This window comes from Apostichopus japonicus, chromosome 21, assembly GCF_037975245.1.
Source record: "Apostichopus japonicus isolate 1M-3 chromosome 21, ASM3797524v1, whole genome shotgun sequence".
In the NCBI taxonomy this organism is placed as follows: domain Eukaryota; kingdom Metazoa; phylum Echinodermata; class Holothuroidea; order Aspidochirotida; family Stichopodidae; genus Apostichopus; species Apostichopus japonicus.
The window spans coordinates 9780898-9806223 of record NC_092581.1 but is presented as its reverse complement, the minus strand read 5'-3'; the positions used below and the strand labels follow the sequence as shown (position 1 = coordinate 9806223).

At 38.7% G+C, this 25326-nt stretch overlaps 2 protein-coding genes across 2 annotated transcripts; one reads left to right on the top strand and one right to left on the bottom strand.

Moving 5' to 3' along the window:
* Positions 1 to 692: 692 nt before the first annotated feature.
* Positions 693 to 6947, bottom strand: LOC139963026 (prostaglandin F2-alpha receptor-like). The gene is made up of 3 exons (XM_071963487.1): positions 6492 to 6947; positions 4932 to 5148; positions 693 to 2483 (listed from the first exon to the last, which is right to left on the bottom strand). Exons 1-3 carry the CDS (start codon positions 6930 to 6932, stop codon positions 2404 to 2406), a joined length of 738 nt encoding a protein of 245 aa, XP_071819588.1. The 5' UTR covers positions 6933 to 6947; the 3' UTR covers positions 693 to 2403.
* A 5287-nt stretch (positions 6948 to 12234) lies between these two features.
* On the top strand, positions 12235 to 18731 carry LOC139962857 (uncharacterized). Its single transcript, XM_071963239.1, has 4 exons — positions 12235 to 12596; positions 13957 to 14130; positions 15668 to 15763; positions 17443 to 18731. The coding sequence occupies exons 1-4, from the start codon at positions 12519 to 12521 to the stop codon at positions 17668 to 17670; spliced, it is 576 nt and encodes a 191-aa protein (XP_071819340.1). The 5' UTR covers positions 12235 to 12518; the 3' UTR covers positions 17671 to 18731.
* The last annotated feature ends 6595 nt before the right edge of the window (positions 18732 to 25326 follow it).

Genomic DNA, 25326 nt, shown 5'->3' with positions numbered 1-25326 from the left:
GACCTTAGTTTACGAACGAGGGGTGCGGATATGGGGTCGTTGAATTCGTCTTCATTGAAATGGGGGGGGGGGGGGGTGAGGGATTCTAAAAGAAAACTCAACGGTTGGAGCTAAAGCGGTGAAGAATGCTGAGGAATATTTAAACTAAACATTAGGTCTATAATTAGATCTAAATGCGAAGTTGTGCTAATAAATACATTTAACGTGTGAAAAATCCCCCAACTGAACGTCATTCCCAGCCTGGCAATGGGGTTGGAGGTAAGGTGGGGGGGGGGGGGCACTCCACTGTCATTATATAGAATTACTCAAAATAAAGTTGCAATTGATTAAACTATAAGACACACTTTGTAACCGATTGCCAAAAACCTGATTGTAGCAGATATTTTGTAAAGCGCGGAAAGCTAGATTCTGGAGAGTCATATATACAGGAGGGTGCTTCTAATAGGAGATATCTTATTATTTTTTGTTGTTGTGGCAGTATTACGATTTGTTCTGCATAGCACAGGGGTCCCGCGGGGGTATCCCGTGTGAGAGGAGGTAATTGTGACACTGGAGGGCGTGAGCATACCTTGCGGTAGGGAGTGGAGGGGGGGGGGGGGGTGGTCTCCCGACGTGGGCATGGTCCCCCGGAAAATGTTGTTAGACATCCTAATGTCAATCACCCTAACAATAAATTAGACAAACATGCTATGTTAAATAGGCAGAAGAACTTTTATTTTGTTGCTTCAATTTAGTGTTCACAATCAATGTTCAATGTCAGAAAATGGCGTGTGTTAATAAGGTTGGATTGCAATCATTACATTTTTTATTCCTCTTCTGAAGCAGTTAATCATTTTGCGAGGCTGTCGCAACCCCACCACCCCCCCCCCCAAAAAAAAACCCAGCGAGGCGGCCACCTTACAAAATGATGAGGTACATCGTTAAACTCAAAAAAAAAAATTCCAACAAGTCACACTAACGTTTCACTTTCAGTACGGAGTTAATTTAACGCCTTCGGCACAGTAACACAAGTGGTTTCACGTTGCGATCAGACGAATCAAACGAATACGTGTCAACATAAAGATATACGTGCAAGCAGTTGTTGTGCGTAAGGTATGAGAAGCCATGACATGAGCGCCCTTATGGAAAGCCATTTTAACATTTAATCGGTAATTTCAGATATCTTAAATTGTTTCTTATTTTAGATATCTAAATTTCTATTTCAGATATCTAAAATTAAATTCGAGATATCTTAAATTTAATTCGAGATATCTTAAATTTAATTCGAGATATCTGAAATTCTAATTCAGATATCTGAAATTGAATTCGAGATATCTGAAATTGAATTCGAGATATCTGAAATTGAATTCGAGATATCTGAAATTGAATTCGAGATATCTGAAATTGAATTCGAGATATCTGAAATTGAATTCCAGATATCTGAAATTCTATTTCAGATATCTGAAATTGAATTCGAGATATCTGAAATTGAATTCCAGATATCTGAAATTGAATTCCAGATATCTGAAATTCTACTTCAGATATCTCGAATTCAATTTCAGATATCTGAAATTGAGTTCTAGATATCTGAAAATTAATTCGAGATATCTGCAATTCTAATTCAAGATATCTGAAATTGAATTCGAGATATCTGCAATTGAATTCCAGATATCTGAAATGCATATGCAGAAATTTCCGATTAAATGTTAAAATGGCTACCTATGGAAAGCCATTTTAACATTTATTCGGAAATTTTCAGATATCTGTAATTGAATTCGAGATATCTGAAATTCTATTTCAGATATCTCGAATTCAATTTCAGAAATCTGAAATTGAATTCTAGATATCTGAAAATTAATTCGAGATATCTGCAATTCTAATTCAAGATATCTGAAATTGAATTCGAGATATCTGAAATTGAATTCGAGATATATGAAATTGAATTCGAGATATCTGAAATTGAATTCGAGATATCTGAAATTCTATTTCAGATATCTGAAATTGAATTCGAGATATCTGAAATTCTATTTCAGATATCTCGAATTCAATTTCAGATATCTCGAATTCAATTTCAGATATCTGAATTTCTCTGGTTATTCGAGATATCTGAAATTGATTTTAAGATATCTGCAATTATTTGTAGATATCTTAAATAAATTTGAGATATCTGTAATTTAATTTGAGATATCTGAAATTATTTCGAGATATCTGAAATTCCTTATTAAATGTTAAAACGGCTTTCCATACGCCCTTATATTATAAACTTAGAAGCTTGGAGAACCTCGTCGTATAAAATTTTGAGCAGTCTTTGTAATATGACTTATTTTTACTTATTGATAGTTTCGCATACACGTAGTAGTCGTTGTGCCGACCCCCCCCCCCCTCCGACCCACCCGTGCGACGGATAACAGTGCTACGGTACTACTATCCATCTTGACGTGATTGGTGCGTGAGCACAGTTTCCTGTTGTTTCTTCGTCTTCGATGTGTGTATGAAGTCTTTGCCTGAACGGAAGAGAGAAAGAGAGCAAGAAATAAGAGAGGTGGAGACAGCCAATATTAGTTCGGTCGAGATTCCCAAATATACATAGCATGTATTACTATCATTGTGGGAGTTACGAACATCATTTCACATTTGTGGTAGCTTCGCAGAGTGGTACCTGAGCTCTGAGAAGTCGAGAGTTAGGTCTAGTCCGGGTAAATTATGTAACCGCCACAGCGCCAGCCCCACCCCACCCCACCGCCTTTCACTGTATTGTTCTCATCTGTTCTTCTAACGCATTTGTTCTTTAACTCGTATTTCAAAGGTACGCTAATTGGATTCGAGAATCGGGGCTGTATGCCATGACCGAATCTCCTCAGGCGTGCCTTAACTAACCCCCTCCCCACGTCGGGATGAGTTATAACTCGAAGTAACATTAAAATTAGGAATATTTTATATTAATTGACCTAAAAATGATGAATTATTCTGATGAGTCCCTGTCTACTTTATAATCAGGTATACATAAATAAATATATGTTACCGACCGTCTGAAGTCACTAAAAATGTGATACTCCAGTTATTAAAGGTTAGGTCATGTTTATGAGACTAGAGAATTCAAAAAGGTTTTAAGAAATTTGTGTGTTATTTACTGAAATATGGATATATCTGGTAGGCTACATATATAGTATGGAATATGGTAAGTTATTTGTTAATTTGCAACACACTCACTGTGATGAACTTTGGTGGGGGAAATAGATAGGTATCGTGCTATATATGCTACTTATACCGTAAAAATATAGTTACAAACATGGAAATATTGTGTTCTATATAGTTCACTTCTAAATACCAGTCCGGTCAACACTGCCCCACCATTACCTCACCCCTATAGAAAGAAAATATCGTCGGATATATATAAATAAATATATATATATATCCGACGATATATATATATATATATATATATATATATATATATATATATATATATATATATATATATATATATATATATATATCGCTCACTTTCGATAGGAAAGAACTCATTACTTTAGAAGATCACATCCTCAACTACCTCAACTACCTCAACTACCTCTTTCTTACTAATCACTAAAAGGGAATATGAAATATAATATCATATATCAACGCAACAATAAAAGAGTGGACCAGTGACCGTCACTGCTATAGCATTTCTAAAGAGTTTCGAAAAATAAAGAAATTATTCTGATTAACCAAAAAGAAAAAAAAAATGAAAAGAAAGGGTAAAAGGTATACAATTATTTAATAAACAGATAAAATGTTCCTTTAATCAGCAAATATAATTGAGGGCAACAACGACAACAAAGACAATAAATATTAGTAGTGAAACGTCATTTGTTTAATGGGATTGGTAATAAGGTAAACTTGAGGATTTTCGTCAAAACCAGGAAAACTGTCAGTTACTCTCTGCGCACATAAATATTCTTATACATATTCTTGTCAACGCGAGCTTTGATTTCAACTCTGTGGAGACAATTCATAGATTGAATAGCACTATATAGTTAATTACGCATTGCTAACCGCAACATGCATCTAATCTTTTAAAAGCTAACCATAGAATTATAAACAAAGTTATCGGGTTGCTATGGTAATAGTTTAAATAATCAGGAACTGCGATCAAAATTGTATTTTGAGCGTCTAATAAGACTAAGATCTTAAAGTATGTATAGGCCCCAAGTAAATCAGACATCAGAAAACCTAGAAATTAATTTTAAACGAGCAGAGAAAATGCCCTACCCAATAAGAAACTAAAACGAAATTTTACGGAGTAAAACTCCTGTCCTATATCCAACCTTCAGTATATATATGAATTCGTGCATTTGTTAACACGTCTTGAATATAAAGCGGACATTTTGTTAACATCTAACAAATGCTAACATCACTCGATGTTAACAAAATGTCCAAGCATTCATGCACAGCACGAAAAGATTGATAGGCTACGTAAATTGGTTTGTTGAAATCTTGTTTCTGTATATACCATTTATTTTTCAAGAACAAAAATCCAGCCGTCCAAATGAAAGAAATTGAGACAAAACTAGGTTTTTCCGAATCATATGAAACATGGACACTGATTATATATGTCTCCAGAGGTTGAAACCAGTAAGGAAGGTCGTCATTATGCACTGTGGGCGTTTGTCACCTGTACCAAACAATACTAGTTCTGTTTTGATGACATTTTTATGCCTTACTCTAAATACCTCTACCAAGCATCTTGGTTACTGATGTTTAGTGTTATTTGGTCATGTTGACAAATACCCCGTTCCAGTGCTATATCACATAATATTCATCACATCAAATCACGTCACATCACATCAAGGCAATCACACCACGTCACATCACATCACATGCACATCCCTGGCATCCCATCTCATTCCATCAGATGACAACACGTGACATCACACCGTCACATCAACATACTTCATCACATTGTTTACCTTCGTTTTGATGGGTATTCATCGTGGATAATCCTACAGTGGTACGGGATGAGATATCTGGTTTCCTGCCAGTTAGCAGTCGATGGCCCTTCCTCGCATATCTTGAAACTAGGAATATAAATGGGTCCATCGCATGATTCAGTACGAGCATACGAGATGAAAACACGACCAGTTCCGAAGACGACGTCAGACCGAGTTTACATATAGCAAGTCCGAACTGAATGAGAAAAAACAAAACATTTCAAACAGTTCAAACATTTCGCTAAGTTGTAAAAGAGTGTCTAAAGGTAGGGGGTTCGAAGGGAAGGCAACCAAGGCTGGGTGGGTGAGGTGGAGGTGCTGGGGGCGGGAATGGAGGGTCTTAAGAAACGGCAGGAATAAAATAAGATGAGTGGATGCATTCAAAGACGAATAATAATTCATCGGTCACGATACTCAAAGATCCATCTTGACCAAAGACATCTACTGGGAAAGAGTAGACTTAACCAGATGATTAATTTAACGTGTTCAAACAATGGGAGTGGGGTGGGGGCGTGGGGTGGGCAGTGACTTGGTTCCTGAGGTTAAAATTGACTTCTGCTGAAAACTGAAGATGAGTGGGCCTATAACGGTCACGTGTAAAGTTACAATCTATGTAAACCGTGTGTTACGCTATATTTCCGACTGTAACGTCATGACGTCACAATTTATTGCAAATTTTAAGATATGAAATCAAGATGGCGTCCAAAACAGAGAAATAATATATAAATAGATTGAACTTTACAATGAATACAAGGCCATATTATGGTGCATAACAACACCGAGCTGTTTTTACGAAAAGCATTGTATACTGCAAAACATTCAAATAACATTCTGTTACGTCAGCTGCTTACAACGACCATCAGGGAGAAGTTCTTATATATTTAATAAATGAAATCAAAGTACTCGGATGATAAAGTATTCGTACTTAGTAAACTGATACTAAAAAAAGCAGTACTCGGACTATGGTACTTGGAACTCGGAACCTCAAATACTTGGTAATTGGTATGAAGTACTTGGTACTCGTATAATAGTACCCGGCTGCAACACTGTTAGTGGGTCCAGGGGCCGAAGAACCCCGGCAGCTGCAGCATTTCGGAAACTTCTCTCGTAGCGAAATTTAAGCATGAATACACATGTCAGAGAGAATGTATTCCAAGCGCTGGTGGGGGGAGGGGGGGGGGGGAGAGGGGAATTTCCCCTGTGAATCTTTCACTTTTCAGATGTTTAATTTAAGCACAAACATAGATTTGAGAGAAGAACTCAATTTCATCTGAATGTATGGGAAAGTCACAGTGGGCTACAGGAGGTGAAGCCCCGGACGCTATAGCATTTTGAGATATTTTTTGAGCTGTATTGTTTACTTCTTTGATTTTCCACGGGCGGGAGCTAAGTGCATGTCCGCCCTCCCCCTCCCCCCGTGCGGACGCCCATGGTGATTGTAATTATTGAGATGATGAGATACTTGCAACTCAAGGCCAAGATCGGTGGACCACAAAATAAAGATAACGATTGTTATTTTGTCAGTGAGTTGATACTTACTACCCAAGGCAACCAACATGAGAGGAACGCTAGAGTTATGACCATAACTGTCCACACGAACTTGATTTCATGACCTTTCGCCACATGTTGACCCTGCGTCAAATCGGCGATTTTTCGTCGCATTCGGAAGAGCTCTAACGTCAAACCAATGTTGCAGCCAACGACTACGGTTGTTAGAATCATCGAAGCAGAGAAGTAGATGGTAAACTGTAGGGTGTACAGAGGGGGCTCGTCTGGCTTCCAGAACAACTTACAATAGGTATTATTGTCTTCGAAACCAGATAGTTCGTACGAGCCTAGGCCCAAAATAGGCAGACAACTCACGAGGACCGCAAATATGGTGAGGGAGAGCGAAGTCAGTAAAGTCTTTTGCATTGTAAAGCAACGTCTGTAACGGAAAGGCATGGCTAGTGCACAATATCGCTCACATGCCATAAACATTGCGAATAAACCACTGAGTAAGGAAAAAAAGATGTTAGTGACCCCAAAGACGTTACAGAAGAAGACATCTCCGAAAGATTTGAGTTGATCCTGTATACCTCTTCTCAAAGCATATACCAGCACAGCTATGAAATCACACCATATTAATTGGGTCATGATTGTAATTGGGATGGTTTTCTTCTTAACGTTTCCAGAATGAAGACCCAAACTAACAACGGAGAGCAAATTGAACGCAAATCCACAAATTAAAACAATAATAGTGAAAATTGTTCCAAATGAAAGGTTATCACTTTCGACAATATCTGCTGAATTTCCCGTTAAATTTGACATAGTGTTTTTTGGTCAGATTTTCCCGTTCATATCGTTGAGTAGCAAAGAAATAAATCAATAAATCAAACTTATTGGACTTTTTTTTGTATTTATATATTTTTCCTGACTATGTCAAGGCGTAACTGTACAACACTGCATGTACAAACTACAATATACGAATGAAGAAATACATTTAGTAGATAAAAAGTTGCAAGTGAAACTTGTTGCGAACGAACATGTGCTCATTTTTGTTCCCTTGCGAAATATCGTTCGTGCTCTGAGATAACCTATACAAACGAATACAATTACGTTTGATACATAACAAACTTGTTCTGCGTTCTTGAAGGAAATATTGCCAGATAATAAATCTGCGTGAATTTTCACGAGCTTTTGATGACGTATGTACCTACAGGTGTGTTGCTATAGTTATGTAATGCAGATACGGTGGACTATAAGGTCAGGATGCGCGCTATACTGGTGTTATATTCGTTGTTTAACCCATGTAAACAGTTATGTTTAAATCACTCGTATATAGGTGTTCATTTACAATGCACAACATTAGTTAAAACGTATCATGTCCCAGTGGTCGCCGGTGGGAATATTCCACTGTTACGTAGGGGTGTTTTTTTTTAATTTGTGTTACGAATCTACAACAGTCGTTGTTCAAAATAATTTGAGAAAGACGCCTCACATGCCCCTTACCTATTTTACTGCAGTGAATTAATATTTTTTATATTATTATAAATCCATAATCTATGCCAATCTTCCACTATTGTTAAACTCGAAGCTAACCTATTATCGAATGGTATAGTCCAAAATAAAACGACGAAAACCTAAAACGAGATCAAATCTTTTCCAATTCCATTGCAGTTGTTGACAATTTATGCAACAGGTAAAATAGATGATTAATATTGTTTAAAGCCTGACATATAACTGTAGCCTTCACTGGTGGAACTTGATCTTAATTACCTATAGCTATGGGTCGGCCCTTCAAAAGAAGGCCCCCCCCCAAAAAAAAAAAAAAAAAAAACGGAAGAAAAAATTAAATATTTCTGGAAAAAAAGGGAACAAATCTAGAATATAATTCATTTCAAAAGTTGCACAATATCACCATTTTTGAACTATACATGTACCCTTAATCATATACAAGTTTCTCAAAGGGTAGGGGAATATCTCCTTCACGAAGACTCATTACCACAATCTGCCATTGGAGGGTGCGCACACCAATACGACGATGAGGGTGAAAACTATAGAGTATCCAAAACAACTGAGTTTGAATACCATGGCAGGGATCAAAAGTACGGCCCGTTGGCAATTTTTCAAAACCTAATTAATGCGGCCTGCATAACGGACAAGGCAAAAAAAGAAAAGAAAAAAAGAAAGGGAATATGTATGAGAATTTAGAGGCTTACTACTTTGCGCGGGACTCTAGTTTGCATGGAGGCCTGGAGCAGTGGCGGAGCTAGGGGTATTGGTCAGAGGGGGCGAGAATGGTCTGTAGGGGCCAGGCGCGGCGGAACGGAAAAATTATTGGGGGGCTAATGTGTGGAGACTATCTAAGCGGAGCGCCACCATCAGTTGGCGCGGAGCGTACAAGAAAATTTTTGGGTTTTTCAAACCTCCAGATGGCCGGAAACGGCACTTCCCGAGTGTTTTATGCTGCGAATACCTAGCCCTAAAATATGGGTCTCAAGCCTGCAATTTCTCAGATTGCACGTAAAAGTCTGTAAAAACATTGTAATTTGTATATTCGATGGTGTTTTAAGAGAGTAGCTATTACTCGTAGTGTACTCGCAAAGCGTTTTTGAGTGTAGTAAGGGCAGTGGCGGAGCTAGGGGTATTGGTCAGGGGGCAAGAATGGTCCGTTTAGGGGCGCTTTCGACACTATCTAAGCGGAGCGCCACCATAGATTGGCGCGGAGCGTACAGAAAATTTTTGAGTAAAGTTACTCCCTAGATTGCAGGAAATGACCCTTTCCGGGCCTTGCTAATTTGCAGATAAACGGAGAATAAATAGGTGTCGTCGCCATTTTGTCGGAAAATTACACCAACAGAATATGACAAATGTCAATAGGCATATGAGAGCGCAATAAAATAGTCAATAATCGCGAATAAGTTAAAAGTAGTGAAAAGCTGAAAAGGGCGCCAGCAGTCCATTTGATTCCGTCAGGAGGGGGGGGGGGGGGATCCGCCCCCTGACTGTATATATGGACGCTCCGCCACTAAGTAAGGGGATGTTAGAGAATTGGCTGAAATGAGGCAAGTCATTGGCCTAAGACGAAGTTGTGTTACGCTCACTGATACTCACACTCACTGCTTCCACTTTTCACGGGGCGTGAAGACGCGGTTGGGGTGACAATGTGGTCTATAGCCAGGGGACGGGCCGAGGGACCAGGGTCCCCCAGCAATTACTAAAATTATTACACCTACATAGTATACGTGTGCATCGGACAGATCGACAAGTATGCATTGAAAAATGGGCAGATGCACGTTTCGGAGCCTTGGTAAATATTGGGGGGCTTATCATGCATTTGCCCCTCAACTTTTTCATTGGGGGGCTGAGCCCCCCCCAAGCCCCCCCGGTTCCGCCGCCACTGGTAGGGGCGCTTTCGACACTATCTAAGCGGAGCGCCACCACAGGTTGGCGCGGAGCGTACAAAATTTTTTTGAGTAAAGATACTCCCTAGATCGCCGGAAATGACCCTTTCCGGGCCTTGCTAATTTGCAGATAAACGAAGAATAAATAGCCGTTAGAGCATTTGGCAGAAAATTACACCCAAAAAATGTGACAAATGTCAAAAGGTAGATGAGAGCGCAGTACAAATGTCAATAATCGCAAATAAGTAAAGTGGTAAAAAGCTGAAAAGGGCGCCAGCAGTTCATTTGAGTCCGTCAGGGGGGGGGGGTATCCGCCCCCTGACTGTATGGACGCTCCGCCACTGGCCTGGAGCCTATTCTCGTGATAGGATATATTAAAATATAACAGATAAGCAATGCGCATGACCAGAATGATAGCACATCACTATACCCTTTTTGCCATTCACATTGCAAGCGCTTGAGATGTCGCTATTGTTTATTTGAAATGTTGCTACGTGATTCTCTAGGTGTAACTTTGGGGATGAAGAAATTTAAAAACCAAAAATGTAGAAATATATTAAAATTAGATCTAGACAATTTACTTCATGTCATGTGACTTAACATTATAGTTTGTTCTTCTTTTTTTTTATTTCCATATATTTATAATGTTATATATCACAGATGGTATACTTTAAATATTCGCAGTTTCCTATTTTTTTTAATATATTTTTTTTTTATCATGTATAGATTTCAAAAATTCTGTAAATGTCATCGAGATATAAACAAAATTGGTTATTATAAATTTAGCAGGTTTAATCCCGGATAGTCCGCCGCTTTAATCCATTAATCTATGGCCTAATCTTCAAGTCGATCTAGGAAAGTATCCCACTGATCCTGCTCTTTTCTTTTCTTTTGAAAGTTCTGTTTTTTTGTTCATAATCCATCTCGAGGAAAATGAACAACTTCACTACATAACAATACTGACTTGACTTCGGGCAAAGGGACACAGCGTCCTGCGCACCTAAGTCACATAACAATAAAAAAGAAAAAAGAAAAAAAAACAATAAAAAAAAAGAAAGAAAGAACAATACAAAAATAAGAAGAGGCAGTGAAAGGAAATAAACAACGGGGAATCCCAACGCTTACACAAAGCAGCTCCCTGTAGGGGAGCTACGTAGGTACAAATGAATGAAACGAACAGACGAATAGACGAACGGGCGTACACGTGAGCGGGCGAAGAAACAAACAAAGAAACAAACGATCAGGAGATGGAACTATGCGGGGGTGGGGGGGGGGGGGGTGGGGAGGGGGAAAGGACAAAATGAAAGATCAAAGGAACATTCATTTTTCGTGGTTATACTGTTGATAGAGACTGGTTGATTTTCATAGACATGGGCTAGTTCCATTGTAACGTAGAGTCCGTTAGTCGTGGCATGGCGATAGTGCAGAGAGATAAGAAAAGTTGGAGTGCTTGTAATGTTTCCATAGCCACCTCAAGCCGTTCCCAGTTAGTTCGAGATATACAGCTCTGCATGGAAAGATGCTTTTAACGCTAAATAAACTTTGAGCTTTTCTTGCTTCCAAATCAAAAATTGATAACCCAAGCCCTTAGCTATCATATGGTGGGTAGGACAAGTCACTTGAAAACTTCTATCTATGCTCTATCGGCCTTGGAAAGTGCCGAGTTTAGTGTTTAAGTCATTGGGAGCAATTAATTGTGGTGCGGTACCTATAACGACATTGACTTTAGGTAATGATACAACCATGTCCATCATATATATTGACTTAGTATTCTAATATTTAATACAACGCACTTGTTCTGAGCAATACAATTACCAAGGTATCATTTCCATCTTTGAAATTCACATATAGACGTCTACGAATTGAGCTATTAATCTCAGATTGGATATGAGGACTACATTAACTATGATGGGGGGGGGGATAGAACTGAATTCCCATGCCCGCTGAACCCCCCCCCCCCCCCCCCAAAGTCAAACTAATTATATATTTTTTTTATAGCCTAAATATGCTTCAGACATTTACATTTGTAGTTCTCTGAAGAGGATTTCAGACCCCCTACCTGAAACAGTCGGAACATTTTAACCCCCCCCCCCCACCCCTCACACCAACCTTTCCAAACCCTGTGCACACGACCACGCACTGAATTAATACTCCCACATTAAATTAAGCCTGGCACTGTTTTCAGAGTATATAGAATTTCTGACTGAAAATTGCACGTATTTGGACACCAACCAATACGTAATTACTATAATCAGTAATTAAATAACAACAGCACTTATTTGTCACAGGTGGACTATGGAAGCACTTTAGGGTGCAGGGGCAAAGTTCAATAGTGTCTATATAATATACTAGTTACAATGAGGAAATTATTGTATAGCGTATAATGCCTATACACTGACATCAACACACTACAAATAGTTATGACGATATATTTAGTATATACTCGTGATTTGGGGGTGTAAGCGCCTTTTATGAGCCCTGTGTTCATAACCATGTGATGACGGGTGTAGTTTTGTAAACTATGAAAGAATTCAGCGAACCGTTTCAGTTCAAGCTAATTCAATCTTCCATACTACCATTGTTGCTCAGACATTCAAACAGACACTTGTATTGAAAGACTGCAGTACAGAATCAAAGAAAATCAGTTGTGTTTTGTGTGTGTGGAATTATAGTAGGAAAAATGTCTTATAACGTGACGAGTGAGACTACTTTAGAGTACTTGAAGTCGAGGAGCGGCAGACTTACAATATTTCAAACGGTGAGTTGACAGTCTGTTTTCTGGTTGAATGGAACCATTTTAAAGTTCAAATTTTTTGGTTTCGGTCGTTAACTTTGTATCATGTAATATTCACACGAGACGATCGGGGTTGGGGTGGGGGTCAGAGCAGGGGGTTTACCTACACCCTTTTTCAACTTCACACAAACATCCAGAAGTAGTTATTAGCACCGCCTTTCGTCTATATGACTGACCTTAATTATAATCTAAATATACCTCAGAATGCACCGGGTTGGGGGTGGGGAGGGAGGGGAGGGGATGGGGGCAGGGCTACTCACACGAGAGTCGCTTCAACGACACTAGGGCCTATAAATTGCTGGATCCGCCCCTGTTCTTTACAGCACTGGTCGCAATGATGAGATACATGCATTGAAGCTTTCACCCCAAAAAAGAAGATATTTCGAGGAACAAATCACAATCTCGATATTAAACAGTGTATATCTTAGAGAATGCAGTCAAGATATTTTGGGATAAAACATTCGAAGTTTCGAGAGAAAAAAAGTCGAAAGATAAAACATGAAATAGACGAAATTTTGCAAGAAAAGTCGAGATTCTGAGCGATATTTGAACGTTTGATATATCAAAAAATGCAAACTTTGTTAGATAAGAAATTGAAAGTTTGATAGTAATTTTGAGGAACTGTTTATAGATAAAACGCAGAAAGTTTGATATCAAGCTAGAAATTCGAAATTTGGACTTGCTCTCCAACATTCAGGGTAAAAAAATATCAACAAAGAAAATCGACATTTCGAGAAAATAGTAAAAAAATTGAAATAAAATGTCGAAGTTCCCTGTACAGAAACTTAAAAAATTTCGACTATGCAGTCACTATTAAACATTACAAGTCGAAATTGAGGGTTATTCCTCAAATCTGAGATTTGTTTTTAAAATTTTGAAGTTTCAAGCATCAAGCTTGAAATATCCTTTACGAGTACAGATCCGAACAAGTTAGCTAACTAAACCCCGACAAGATTTACCGAATTTCTCGCAGAATTAGATTCTGTCAATAAGACATACTGAAATAGGCATAGGCCTACGTATCGCACCATACTGAAATACTAGCTGTGGACTTGGAGTCAATATGGACATATGGCTTGACATTGTTTTTATAATCATGCTACAACCCTGCCTATGTAAAGGAATACTGCACAAAATATTTCTAGATGGAGAGGTTCCACAGTAAAATCTTAATGATCCTTATCATACAGACGTGTATAACCTTCGTGTTGTTTTTTGAAGTTTATGAAAACGTGAAAACATGGATGAGTGCTACTGATATCAATCTTATAGGTGTGCCAAGTGCCTTAATTTCACAGGAATTATATTTATCATCCTCTTTTAGGTAGTTTCTCTGACGGCATTTATTGTCATGGTAACGGAAGAAGGTTATCATCCTGGAGCCTTTAAGTTTTTCGCCACTGTAGCTTTCCTTTCTTTCCTCTTTGCATTGTGTCTAATGGTGGCACATTTTACTGGGTGGAGGAAATCGATGACGTCATTTCCATGGCTTCTTGCAGTGAGTATAATAAGCTGTACCTGAAATCATTCAATTCAACTAAATATATAACTATATTTATATATATAACCATACATATAGCTATATATATAACAACAATGGAATTCGAGTTGGTTAGCATCATGTTTGATCTCTAGAGTAAGGCAAAATATGTCCCCAAAAACAGAACTAGTATTGTTCGATACAGGTGAAAAACGCCTACAGTGGAATTACGACCTTCCTTACCGGTTTCGAACCTCTGGACAAGCGGAAGGCCCGTGGTTCGAATCTCGGTGGAGGCTGAAAGTTTTTTCACTGTTCTTGATTTTCCAACTCATTACGATTTTCATTTATATATATATATAACTATATATATATATTGTTGATATAAATAACTATATATACATATATATATATATATATATATATATATATATATATATATATATATATACATATATATAACATACAAATATATATATAAATATATATATATATATGTACGTTTATATATATAAACACATATAGAAACAAATATTTATATCAATTCCTTTCTTTCTAAATTGCACACTAAACATCCTTCAAAATAGCCCCCTTTTACTGACCAACGCGTATGACTCATCACCTTGACCGAAAATCCTGTGGCTCTGTGCGGGCAAGTTGGTTGGACTATTCCATTCATCAGGGGGGTCTTAAACAGTGTTTCTATATAATAAGGATTGCATTAGATAAATTAATTGGTACTTACTCGCTTCAACATTTAATGATGCAAATTCTACGGTCATTTTCTTGAAAATAATATTAAGTTCGATAAAATATGACGTTTTGAAAGCGAATCTCGGCTGTGGCGTTGCAGGTGAACACATGTGCATTGCGTGGCTGTACCCTATTGCAGAGTACAGGATACACATATTACGTAACGACGTGCCCACCGAAGAAAGCGAAACTTATATTTTTCTTAGAAGACATTCGATTGGACTGTACTTGGTCCGATTAAAGATAGTGACCAACGAAAATGAATTTAACATCAATTTAAAGTTAAGAAAAAATCCTTTCCAAAACCGCTTGAACTAAATTTGACAATGAATATTCAAGAGGATAGTTACGCGAACAAAGTACGGCTATCTAATTGTGATTTTCTTCAGTATTTACTGTGTGTAATCAATGAGGATTTTGAGTTCGATATTTATTAACCTTGCATCTTAAATCACCCAAGTCAGATGGAAATTTGAACTGTAATGTTAAGAAAATAACAGAACTTGAAGAGACAACACATTTCTCTGTTTAGTGCCGTTTGAACTATTTGTTTTTGTCGGTATAAACTTTTCACGTTATGGCTGTAGGAAAATGTTCTATATGGTAAAGTCATAGGCCTAAAACTGCGGCGGTCGAACTCAGTTCGCGTGCCGCACAGGCAATGGCGCTAAGGAATTGATATGAAGTTGGCGGCTGAGGCTGAGTGACTGAGTGAGGAAACATAATCAATTCGAATGAATTGTCAATCCATCAGACTCATAAACCCTTGTGTTTTCTCTTTTCCTTTTATTTACTTTTCCAGCAAGTCATCGTTGAATTTGCAATGATTGGATTGTTTTTTATCTCATCAACCGTAGTTGCATCTAAAGCAGTTCGCGCACACGCCGGATCCGCTGCAGTAAGTAGAAAATACAGTGGCTTATAAGTAACATGATAAAATATAACATCTACACATTTCGACTTTTACCAAAACAAGGAAAAAGGTACTTGGACTATAAAAGTTTGCAATTGTCATAATATTAATAGTAGAAATATCTACTTAAAAAAAGAAGAAGAAATTTTCTCCTTCCTGTATCTCATTGTTTTTAGTTCAAACCATGCCTCTCACAAACCTCCAGTAGGAAATTCCTCCGCTTCTCACCGAAAGTCTAAACATCGTAATTGTGGAAACCAAAGTATATAATTAGCCTATCTACTAAAGTATAGCATAGAAGGAAAAGTTACCACAACGGCGTCGTTATTAAACTTTAAAAAAGGAAAAGAACAGAGAAACAAGAACAAAGAAACGAAGAACAAGAAACAAAGAAATGTGAAACATTTTAATGCAGTGGCGTAGGAAGGTACTTTTGAGTGGGGGGCTGAAGACTGATTGCCGGCCTGGGGGAGGGGTGTAAGGGGAGGGGGTGTCCCCCTCCCCTTTGGATTTTTTTTTGCATTTCCAGGTGGCCTCAGATGCAATTTGGTGCAATATAGCACACTTCAACACCCACTCCATTTTGTAAAGAATTTTGCATTTTCACCTGGCCTTAGATGCAATTTGGTGCTTCAAATGAGATTTTTTTCTCATTTGGAAATGAAAAAGGGGTTTTCTGACTTGCGGAGCGGGGGGGCGGAACGATACTTCCGCCCCCATATTTTTCACTGGGGGGGCTGGCGCCCCCCAGCCCCCCGGTTCCTACGCCCTTGTTTTAATGTATTGATTACATTTACGAGCTCCCTCCCCACCTCATGTGGTTTATGTTCTCCTAAATATGAGAACAGTTTTTTTTTCATTGTCAGAATTTACGTTGCCACGGTTACGGTAACGTTTTCTCAACATTATATGTATACATGGTGACTAGCTTGTTTCTACGGAAGCGTAGAAGGGACATTGCATTGACGAGTTACCGACTTGACAAAACGACAATTATCTGCAAATTGACGAGTTGACGAGATGGTAACGTGACAAATTTCAGAAAATTGACGTTTTGACGGGATAACGGATCTCGTCAATGCATCAATTTTCTGCAAATTGACGAGTTGCACACTTACTACCATCTCGACAAAATGACAAAATTCAGAAAATTGTCATTTGTCGAGATGGTAGCAACTTTGCAAACGTCAACGAGTTGCACAGTTGCTACCATCTCGACAAATGACAATTTTCTGAAATTTGTCATTTTGTCGAGATGGTAGCAACTGGATCTGGGACTGGGAGAGGTGCAATAGAGCTGAGAGGGGACGTGGGGGGGGGGGGTAAGGGCGGTGGAACTTGAGGTTGTATTTAACAAAGTGTGCTTTAACCTGATCCTATCGATAGCATATTTGTCAACACACTTATCTAATTATACTAAGTATCTAAGTGAGTAATAATGTTCAAAACAATAATGCTATATGTGGGAGGGTAAGGGGACCGGGTGGGAGAAGATATGGTTATGGTAGGATAGTAGATACTCGCGAAATAGGTTGTGTGAAATTTGGACATTTTATTCTTCCGTCAAATACATTTATTGTTCTGATATGGTCCACTCAACTAAAGACCAATAAAAAGTTTATTTTAATCTCTTATAAAACTAACTTTTGTTTTAATTCCTTCAGACGATGGGGTTTTTCTTGATGGGATCCTACTGCCGATCGCTCTACACAGACTTTAAATTGTATAGATCGGAGAACTCCACCTACGATGAACAGCAAAACCAGGCTCCAGAATATCCAGCCACAGGCCAGCAGGGCCCTGGGATGCCCCCACCTCAGTATCAACCACCAACGACCCCATCGACGTATCAAACGCCCATTGACACGAAATCATCGGCGGCAATACCTTAGTAGTTAGATAATTGATAATGCGATCAGGCAGCTGTGCGATTAATTAATATATTTACAATAAGTAATCGCAAGTTATTGATTAGGATCTATATATACAAGAGATAGAAAAAAACCCGACAACATTTACAAAATGAGGGTGAGTGGAATGGGATGATTATTCTAAAGGTACTCTAGCGTATGAGGACAGGGGGACCCTCTAATGCATGAAGCCACGAGGCCCTCTAATATATGAAGCCACGAGGCCCTCTAATTTATGAGGTCAGAAGGCCTTCTTATGTATGAGGCCAGGAGGACCTTTAATGTATGAGGCCAGAAGGCCCTCTAATGTGTGGGACCAGGAGGCCCTTTAATGTATGAGCCTAGGAGGCCCTCTAATGTCTGAGGCTAGGAGTCCATCCTATGTCTGAGGCAAGGAGGCCCTCTAATGTATGAGGCCAGGTGGCCCTTTAATGTATGAGGCCAGGAGGCCCTCTAATATCTGAGGCCATGAAGCCCTCTATAATGTATGAGACCAAAATACCCTCTAATGCAGGGCCAGAGGGTCCTGGGTATGCCTCAATCGCAGTATTAACCTTTTTACTTTCGTAACTTTTTCCCATTGACACAAAACCTATATCATAATCGTCGGATAATTTCTAAGATAACCGTAAAGTTGGAGTTATTGGAATATTGACTGTGATAAGCTGTTAGAAGGTTAATTGGCTAAAAGCAACATCTCTGAGTAGAATTGCATACGAAATTAAAATTTTGGGTATCAACTGCTTAACTCGACCAAGGCTACATGTAAAATGTTATATGTTGATCGAGAAAGATGCAGCAGTCGTTTGCTAAAACGTGTATCTCCTTTGTTTATCGTTTGAAGTTAAAACGAGAGGGTATATAGACTCAGGAAACTGTTACGTGAACTCGAAAATGATTTTTCATTATTTTTCTTTCCCTATAGTATTCTATTGAAATTTTGAAGCTTAAATTCATTCCTGTTACGATTCTTTTGCATACTATTGTTTTAATAATCATTATTTGTAGAGCGATATATAAAAATAAACATTTAATTGAAATTATCTAACCTATTTAATAGTCACACAGCAGATATTTAAAGAAGCTGGATGATGCATCATAGTAACTTCTCCCGCCATCAAATTCTCTTCTTAAACAGAAGCAATCAGCTTCTGGGTTCCATCAAATTCACTAAAGGGATGGCGAAGCGGCTCGTCAGGTGGCTGTATCCCCCCCCCCCCTTCCTCCGAGTTTTGCGACAAACCTCTAAAGTTATCAATTTCATAAATTAAAAGTACCCTTTTTGGTAATGAAAAGTATTTTGTACCCTGTTTGACTTCTTGCCGAAGGCAAACGACATCTATGCTGCGATGGTTACAGCCAGGCCTGACGAGATGGAGTTTGAGCGGAGGGAGATGGGTCCGGGTGGTAGATAGGGAGTGGGGGAAATATGCAGGAATAAATAAATTATTTATTTATTTTCATTATCATAATAGTCTTAAGGAAGTATAAACTTTTCAAGAATGGAACTTCGCGACACATTTATCCAAGGGGTCTTACCTGGTCTTCGAAGCCACTGGTCATGGCATAGGCGTTTGTGCATGCCTATGTGATTGAACGTGGCATGTAAATAGAATAAATTAAAAACAAATTATAAACTTCTATTGGTATCTGTGGAGATCAAAGGTCATTTTAGTTCTGCAGAGTTCATTGTCTAGAAATGTTGTAATCGCAAGAAGTTCAAAAGTAAAGTTCAGGGTGACCGTTTGTACTCTTTGTGTGCGGATCAAATTAATTAAGAGTACATCGTATTTCATTTATGCTATGGCAGTGTATGACTTACTTGCTGCACTCCATTAGCCTCGTTCTAAAAGAAAATCAATTGAGTTTAACGAAAGAACTGAAACAGATAATGTCCTAATTCGTCATTTATATAGACTGCTTTTTGAATAGTAGCCTGCGTTCCACAAATGCGTATGATGCAACTAGACATATTGAACTTGCAGGCAAGTACGCCGAAGCCCGGTAATTATGTCTTATGGGTAATTGCCCTTTACTGACGTCGTTGTGGCAATTTGTCGAAATTGTACAGGAAGTTATATCATTCATACAGCTTCACAGTGATCCATTTTGTGAACGTACTTTTAAATTTATAGGAGGAGAGAGGAGGTTGGCGATTTAGTGAGGGCACCGGTTCCAAAAATCGGAACCGGGTACCCGTCATCGCGGTTCGGACGGTCCCGAGGTTACCCGTTTATTTAACCTAAAACCTAACTCGGCCTATACTATATAACATATGCCTAATGTTATTACGTAGGATATGCGGGCCTTAAGTCACGTTAATGGTAATACTGTACACAAATGTTCGTGTAATTGTTTTGTACGACAAAGCTGCATATTGATATCAGCTACTCATATACTAAAATCACTTCTTAACATCAACACATGGGATGGTTACGTCCAATCATGTTGTTTAGTGATCTATGAAAACGTTTCGTAACTTGCAGGTGTGCAACTCTCAAGCCTAACAGTGTATAATGTCCCATTAAACGTATAACTTGTGAAATGTGGTTTGAGTAACAACAGTAACAGTATATTTTGCAACCAAAACTCTCTTACATGAAAGTAACGGCAACGTGAATTCATACTTGCGCAAAGCGTAACCAGCGCCTGTTTTTCTTTGCTCTGCATTAGATATAGCTAACGCCCCAGATGGTTATAGATTAGTTGGATACCCCGTAGAAACTGAAATATCAATCAACCCTTGACATTAATTGTTGTGTCAATTGTATGGTAACAAGCCAATCAGAGTTGCTTGATTCTTTCAAATACAGTAAGGTTCTATTCAGTTTTTGTGGGACCGTTCGACTAAATGAAACGGAAAGGGGGGGCGGGGGGGGGAGGGGCTCAGTGTAAGAGTCGGGATGAGCGTAAGAGTCCAGTCCGCCCAAAACTGACCTAAAAATTACAAAAAATTAATTTCAAGTTATTAAGGATTCATAAGCTATTTCGGAAATAGCATTTGCGCATGTGAAGTTCCTGTCAGGAGTCTTTCAATGCAGAACAGTTTTTGATGGTTAAAAAATCCTGTAGGTTTGGAAAAGGAGAGCTATGTGTTGATATGCTCCTGTTAGTTCGGGTAAGTTAGTCACTTTTAAGGACGGATAAAGAGCGAGGAACCTTTTCGGCGTCATCAATCCTTCCTGACTGTAAATTGAAAACAAGCTCTGATTGACAAACTAATAAGATCATAGCGCCATCAAAGCACGCCTTCGATCTCTTGCTCGTTCGAGATGTGTGCATTTATAGTAAATTCATATTATCGTCTTGCTCTAAGTGTGTGTATCGTAAAAATCCTGTTGTCCCCAGTCGCGGAACTAGTATATCTTAGTAGTTGAATTTACTTTCGCAGCTTGAAGAATCCTTTTACAACCCCCCCTCCCCCCCAAAAAAAACCCCAAAATAATTATAACTAGCTCACATTCCACAGCCTTACGGGCCTATTGATTAATTCTTCCTTACCAGGCAACCACCGTGATCTCGATAACAGCTGCCTGTTCCTACTCACGTTCCCCTTTCAGTGATTTGAATGTTACTAACAGTTGAAGTATATGGTGATAACTCTCCATGTATCAGAAAGTGGCAGAACAATATTTACGGTGATATGTGCACCACAAAGAACCAGAATGGGATCGGGACATTTCTGTCACAGTGGTCCCTCTTTGCACTATTCCTGTAAAAAGAACACACGATTGTTCAATCCCATTTTTCACGGGTTGCCTCTTTATCTCTAACCGTTTCCCTTATTTATCCACGGAGCTGTACCAGTGACAGAAAGGTGGAGGCATCAATGGGGTGGGGGAATGGAAGGGAGATACGTTTCGATATGTTACGATACGTTTCGATACGTTACAATACGATACGATATACACACACACGCATATATATATATATATATATATATATATATATGAAAATCGTAATGAGTTGGAAAATCAAGAACAGTGAAAAAACTTCCATCCCCACTGGGATTCGAACCCGGGCCTCCCGCTTTGTACGCGGACACCCTAACCAACTAAGCCATGGACGCTGATTGTATGTCAAGAGGTTCGAAACTGTTAAGGAAGGTCATAATTCCACTGTAGGCGTTTGTCACCTGTATCGAACAATATACTAGTTTTGGTTTTGGTGAAATATTTTGTCTTACTCTAGAGATCAAACATGATGCTAACCAACTCGAAAATCATTTGTGATTCCTAAAGCCGGATCTCGAAAGAGATACTTTGAACAGACTTGATGTATATATATATATATATATATATATATATATATATATATATATATATATATATATATATATATAAATATATAGGCCAACAAAGGTAAATTTAGGAAGCTACTCGTTCTTTTCTATTCTGCAAATGTTCACAACTAACGTGAGGTGTAGGTACCATCTCTGGCCTAATCTGACAAGAACAAGTTCTTGCCGTACAGAAAACTAGCATGTTACATACATGCAACCTGATTAAAATTCCTATCAAATCACCGACGAAGATTCTCTTTAATTACATCAAGATGTGTGCAATGATGACCAACATAAACGTAGCTTAATATAACATTAACTTGCACATGATTTCAAAGGTGAAGGTCAAATCATAAATTTCAAATCATAAATTTCTCTGATTTAAGTAGGGCTAAACCGGGGAGTCCTGCAAGGGCCCGTAGGAATGGTAGAAGTCTTCACCGACTTTAGGTATAAATAAACGACTGAACGACTCACCCCGATGGATGAAGGAGGTTGGTGACAGTCCTTCCCCTTTACAATGCGTATCTGCCAAGACTGCCATATTAGCAATTAGTTGCTAAAAAGGAGCAACTCCGTGAATACACAACTGCATACCCTGGTAGTGTATGCTATACTGATCTACTACTCTCATCTTCTCATCTGTCACAGAGACAGATGACATTCCTTAGTGTACACATTACATACATAGAATACTGCATATACTTAGTATTACTTAGGATTATATAGGCTTAGCTATTCTTAGGATTACTTTATACATAGTGACTTCTATCTACCCAGTATCATAGGTATAGTAACTATTAACAATAGGCTAATCTGGATAAGGCCTTGGCATCTACCAAGAATGCATACAGTAGGTAATACTAATATGATTCACATCCATATACCCTACACCCCCTCCATTGAAGGATGCCCCTACCATATTACCAACAGTTTGAAGTGATACAGCAGCAGTGTCTTATTCATCATAATGTACAATGCACATGGCTAATATCATTCTCCGATAGGATATATCAGACATCTACCATCAATACATATGAAGATTGTTGTCCTTTGAAATAAACTAATGATTCAACAGCACTCTTTAGTAACCATGACACCATATACATGAGCGATATTACATAATAACCTGTAGCATAATATTATTGTGATATTGCGTATGATTATTGCTCTCTGAAACAAGAACAATCAAGGTATAGTGGATACCTATATCAAATTATCAATATACCTTCTCCCCTTTTGAAGGCTGGGCCCCTGCGAAACTCCTGACCTAGTACGACTCAGCAGTCAGCACAGAGAGACTGTGGATACAACGCCTGCACACCATTCAACCTCATGGACTCAACATTCAGGAAGGACATGACTAACCTTTCTTCCGTTCCCCTCCCCCTCCCCTCCATCTCCCCTTGTTATCCCTCTGTCACCCCTCTTCTCCTAACTGGCTTCCACCTCTTTTCTCCACACTCTTCTGTCTTTGTCCTGCTGCAGTTTACAGGCGCGTAGCCAGGACTTTGCCAAGGGAGGGGCGAAACTGTAGATTCGGCATTGCAAACTATCTAAGCGTATAGCGCCACTATATTGGCGCGAAGCGTACAAGAAAATTTTGGCTGAAAATGCCTCCCAGATCGCTGGAAATGGCACTTCCCAGGCCTTGTAAGTTGCATCTTAGCATTTTCTCTTTTGAAAATACTAGCGATATCATAAAAACATTAAAAAAAAATTAAAAAAATATGCTCAAGGGGGGGAGTGGCTGCCCCCTTCGCCCCCCCCTTGGCTACGCGCCTGTCAGTTTCTCTCCTACCTCGCCTCTTCTCATGTTGCTTTCTTTCCTTTCTTCTCTCCATCCTTTGTCTAATAATCCTCTTACATCAATCTCTTTTGTGTACACCCTGCTATCTGTATTCTGTGCTTGTATTTTGTGTCTGTTACTTGTCGTTCAGCCTCTGAAGAAGATCCTGCTAGGATCGAAATGTCAGGCCCACTTACTCTTACACAGTGTTAACACTATTCAAGACCTATGAAAAAAACCTTTTTGTTGGAAGTGTTCAATACTCCACAAATCCGTTTCATTTTTGTTATGATGTCGGGGTGTGTGATTGTACACATTGCTATGGAGCTGTGATTTTCCACAAATCTGTGTTTTCCCTTTTTGTCTGCTAATTCTAAATGATAAGTAAGTAACAGATGATAATGGGCTCTTGACCCTTCCGTTTGATTTCTTGCGCACGGTCCTAGGAAAATAGGGGGTTGAGCAGGGGAAAATCCATTGTCTATGGGGCACAGAGGTGATAACTTTTAAGGGATTAATTTTACAGAGATCTGTAGAATATGGAAGAACTACCAATCAATCTACTAATCAATATATGCGTAATCAATATGTGACAGATTAAAGTCCCCAATGATGCCATTGCACTCCTTTTTAATTAAAACTAAAAGGTGGCAAAGTCTGATCCGAATGACCAATAACTTCCGATAATAACAGCAAGGTTCAACTACTCAACATAGGGCCATTAAGGTACAATATATGAATTTCATTCAAGATTCCCTTCATGACATATCGTATTTACAGAGGGCAACACACACATACCCATGATAAATATCCAACATTTTGTAAGCACCCGAGAATATTCCTTTTAAAATTTGAAGACTGTACGGAGGCTTCATTAACGCTCAATGGCTCCGAGAGAGGTAGGGAGGAGGGGATATATTTTGTCCGAAAAAAAACCGGTCGAATTTCCCATAACGACAACTCTAAGCTTTAGATACAGTGCCCTGCGCGCTTTGGAAAATCAACTTGGATAAAGTACTTCGACATTTTTATGTCGATATTTAATTAATAAAATTCGTGAATAAAATACTGAAGATTTAGGGAGAGAACTTCAAAAATTAGAGATACAGATAACATTGAGACAAAAAAGGCAAATATTCGTGTTGAGAGCTCCACATTTCGACATAAAAGGTCTCGAAGCTACGATTAACAGTAACATTTCGATATGAAATGTAAACGGTTACATAATATAGAGAATTACACGTAGAAAGTTCGATATAAAGATCGGAATGTTGTGATTAAAAGTGAACATTTTGGGAAAATACGTACAAATTCGGAGATACTTACATGTCGAAATTTTGAGATAAAATGATGAATTTGTAAATAAAGCATCAACATTATGAGATGAACTGCCCGAAATGTTGAGGTACAACGTAACGATTCCAAGATGGCCACCGTAGCATCTGTAATATTCATATTCCTCTGTGGACACGACCAGCAGACCAGTGCGATCGAATGTAAACAAAATATGCCACAGAACTGGCAAGCAGAAAGCGCTCAACATTCATGTGCCTTTCAAAATATCGTT

Bases quoted from the DNA above. Each gene is read 5' to 3' on its own strand.
- LOC139963026 (XM_071963487.1), bottom strand. From the start codon at position 6,932: ATGTTTATGGCATGTGAGCGATATTGTGCACTAGCCATGCCTTTCCGT. The intron at 5,149-6,491 runs GTAAGTATCAAC...TTTCTCATTCAG, and splicing joins CATGTTGGTTGCCTTGGGTA to TTCGGACTTGCTATATGTAA. The intron at 2,484-4,931 runs GTAAACAATGTG...TCTTCCGTTCAG, and splicing joins GAATACCCATCAAAACGAAG to GCAAAGACTTCATACACACA.
- LOC139962857 (XM_071963239.1), top strand. From the start codon at position 12,519: ATGTCTTATAACGTGACGAGTGAGACTACTTTAGAGTACTTGAAGTCG. The intron at 12,597-13,956 runs GTGAGTTGACAG...ATCCTCTTTTAG, and splicing joins GACTTACAATATTTCAAACG to GTAGTTTCTCTGACGGCATT. The intron at 14,131-15,667 runs GTGAGTATAATA...TTACTTTTCCAG, and splicing joins CATTTCCATGGCTTCTTGCA to CAAGTCATCGTTGAATTTGC.